At 48.3% G+C, this 2,935-nt stretch overlaps 2 protein-coding genes across 2 annotated transcripts in view; one reads left to right on the top strand and one right to left on the bottom strand.

Annotated features, from left to right (window-relative positions):
* Positions 1-1,681, bottom strand: part of MED19 (mediator complex subunit 19) — a 19,027-nt gene extending 17,346 nt beyond the window's left edge. Inside the window, exon 1 of the mRNA XM_012643978.1 lies at positions 1,435-1,681. Within this exon, the coding sequence (XP_012499432.1) occupies positions 1,435-1,651 (217 nt within the window). The 5' untranslated portion in view covers positions 1,652-1,681. The remainder of the gene's footprint in view (positions 1-1,434) is intronic.
* Positions 1,682-1,994: 313 nt separating this feature from the next.
* TMX2 (thioredoxin-related transmembrane protein 2) overlaps positions 1,995-2,935 on the top strand; it is an 18,773-nt gene continuing 17,832 nt past the window's right edge. Inside the window, exon 1 of the mRNA XM_012643950.1 lies at positions 1,995-2,285. Within this exon, the coding sequence (XP_012499404.1) occupies positions 2,097-2,285 (189 nt within the window). The 5' untranslated portion in view covers positions 1,995-2,096. The remainder of the gene's footprint in view (positions 2,286-2,935) is intronic.

Genomic DNA, 2,935 nt, shown 5'->3' with positions numbered 1-2,935 from the left:
TTTTTTTTTTGAGACAGGGTCTCTGTCAACCAGGCTGGAGTGCAGTGGCATCATCATAGCTCACTGCAACCTCAAACTCCTGGCCTCGAGCAATCCTCCTGCCCCAGCCTCCCAAGTAGCTGGGACTGTAGGTGAGCGACACCACGTCCAGCTAATTTTTCTATTTTTGTAGAGATGGGGTCTTGCTCTTGTTCAGGCTGGTCTTGAACTCCTGACTCCAAGCAATCCACCCACCTCAGGCTGCCAAAGTGCTGGGATTGCAGGCATGAATCACCTCACCAGGCCTACCTCTAATATTTATCCTGCATCCATTCACTTCTTTTCTCCATTGCTATGCCCTGGTCCAAACCATTATCTCTTTCCTGGACAACTGAGCAACAACTTCTGACTGATTTCCCTACTTTTCATTCTTCATGTAGCTGTTTGAATGATTAAAAATAAATAAATTTGATCATGTCACTCCCATGTTAAAATAGCTTCCCTTCGAACTTAGGATTTGAATGCCTTTATTGCTTTATAAAGTCTCCACCTAACTTTCCCACCTTCATTTCCCACTACTCTTCCCCTTTGTTCACATCACTGGAGACCAAAAGGTCTTCTGTCCCTCAGATATTCCAAGCTTTTTCTCACATCAGGGCTTCTAACTTCATTTCTTGTATTGACAATTATCTCTCCCTCCTGTCCATACATGGCCAGCTCTTTGTCTCTGCTCATGTGTTAGTGCAACTGTTATCTACTCTGAGAGGACTTCACTAATCACTCTAGCTGAAGTCATTCTATCCCCTTAATTCTTTATGATGTTTTCTCCTCCTAGCATTAACCATTATCTGATATCATTTTGTTTACACTTTGCCTCCTCCACCGATATGTGAACTCCAAAAGAGGCAAGGCTATGGTCAGTTTCGTTTACAGCTGTGTCTCCAGCATTTAGAACAGTGCTTTGTACATAGTAGGTGTGCAACAAAATAATTTTTTGAATTCAAGAGTTTGGTTCACTTCTAAGCCCTTCTTTGAACAAACGCGGAAACACCAAGGCCCTGAGAAGGGCAACTTGCTCCAAAACAACAGCAAATTTGTGGCAGACTTGAAACTAAAACCTTGGGTCCTCAGGGATGTTATAAATAAATCAGGCTTCTCGAGTTCCAGACTCAAACCCTGGATTATTTTTTAGGGAGCCATAATCAGTGTCAGGGACAGAACCCAGATACGGCGCGAAAGATAGTCAAAGATAGTGCACACCTACCCATCCTCAATTTATCCCATGAATTCAAGTCATCCCTTTAGGCTTTCTAACGGCCCTTCCAACTTTGAGTTCAGCCTTCCCTGCCTGTGTTGCCCAAGTTACCTCGCACCTCCATCAGCGGCCTGATAGCCACGCCCACCACCTCCTCTCTATGATCCGATTGGCTGGCTTCCGCCAGGCCGAGTACTCACCTGGGAGCTCTCTCATTAGGTAGAAGGGGCCACAACCAGCTACTGACTTGTCCCCGCCGGGAGGAGCGGTGGCCGCCGTGGGGGCCGGGGCCGTGCCGGGTCCCCCGCCCGGAGGAGGCGGAGGCGGGGGTGGAGGCTTTCCTGGTCCGAAGCCGAGTGCGGTTGGGGGCGGTGGTGGGTCAGCCTGAGCCCCGAACAGTGCTGTGAAATTCTCCATCGTCCTCTCCGCCCCGGCGCTGCTTCGATGTCTCGGCATTGATGATTTTCATTGGACAATCCTTCCACGGGGTCCCGCCCTCTTTCTCTAGGAGCCGCTTATCATTGGATTTCTCAGGCCCCGCCTACCTTGTTCTGGCAACTACTTCCGTCGCTTTATGAGAACGTTCAGGAAGTGCTATCTAACCTTATTAAATTCTTTGAGGTCTCTGCTCGCCTGGTCGCATATCCAATAAAATGACTTAGGTGGGAAATGCGACAGCTAGACTGACCAATAAAGTTTCAAATCCTTTTTTCAGTTCTGACCTGCCATAGCATCTAGAGAGCCACTTCCGGGTCCAGAGGCGGAGCATTCGAGATTTGGCCCAATAGAGGTCTCAATGGTAGGGGAGGCGGGATCAGACCTACTGACGCCATGAGTGGCGGGCGCCGCAAGGGCCAAAAAAATGGCGGTCCTGGCACCTTTAATTGCTCTGGTGTATTCGGTCCCGCGACTTTCACGATGGCTAGCCCGACCGTACTATCTTCTGTCTGCCCTGCTCTCTGCTGCCTTCCTACTTGTGAGGAAACTGCCGCCGCTCTGCCACGGTCTCCCCACCCAACGCGAAGACGGCAACCCTTGTGACTTTGACTGGGTGAGCGCCCCCCGTCTTAGTACTCCGCGACCTTGACTGTCCCTGCTCCTGCAGGTGCACCTCCGAACCCCGGGATTTACGTTTCTGAGGACACCTGAGGTTCCTAGCCTGTAGCGGACTTACAGATTATTTAGAGTGTAGGGTCCGACCGTCATCGATTCTAAACCTTCGTGTTTAAGATGGGAAAACAGGGAGCCTGTTACTCGTTGCACTTGCACGACAGCCTAAGATATTCTGACTGTTGAGTCCAGGCTTTTTTCCATCTCACCGTTCATACTAGTCAGCAGCACTGTTAAAATTCCACAAACGTAACAACGTTTTTCAGTGCTGCTTATTTTGTGAAGTCTTCTGAGGAGCCAATGAGGTAGACAAGGCAAGTAGTAGGATTTCTGTTTTAGTGAAGAAGAAATTGATCTCGGCGTGGTAGGGCGACTTGCCCAAGGTCACACTCGTGAGTGCCTGAGACTTGAAACTATTCTTCTGGCCGTAATACCTACACACTGTGTCAGCCATTTCTTAATTCAGTAAACGTTTCCAGAGTGCATATTCTATGCTAGGCACTATGCTGGATCATGATGATGCAAAAATGAATAAAATTTTGAGGACTATTAAAAAGGAATTGTAAAAAATACATCATAAAGAAATCTGTT

The sequence above is a fragment of the Propithecus coquereli genome, unplaced genomic scaffold, assembly GCF_000956105.1.
Source record: "Propithecus coquereli isolate 6110/MARCELLA unplaced genomic scaffold, Pcoq_1.0 Scaffold202, whole genome shotgun sequence".
Taxonomy (NCBI): domain Eukaryota; kingdom Metazoa; phylum Chordata; class Mammalia; order Primates; family Indriidae; genus Propithecus; species Propithecus coquereli.
This window is presented reverse-complemented; position numbering and strand designations above follow the sequence as displayed.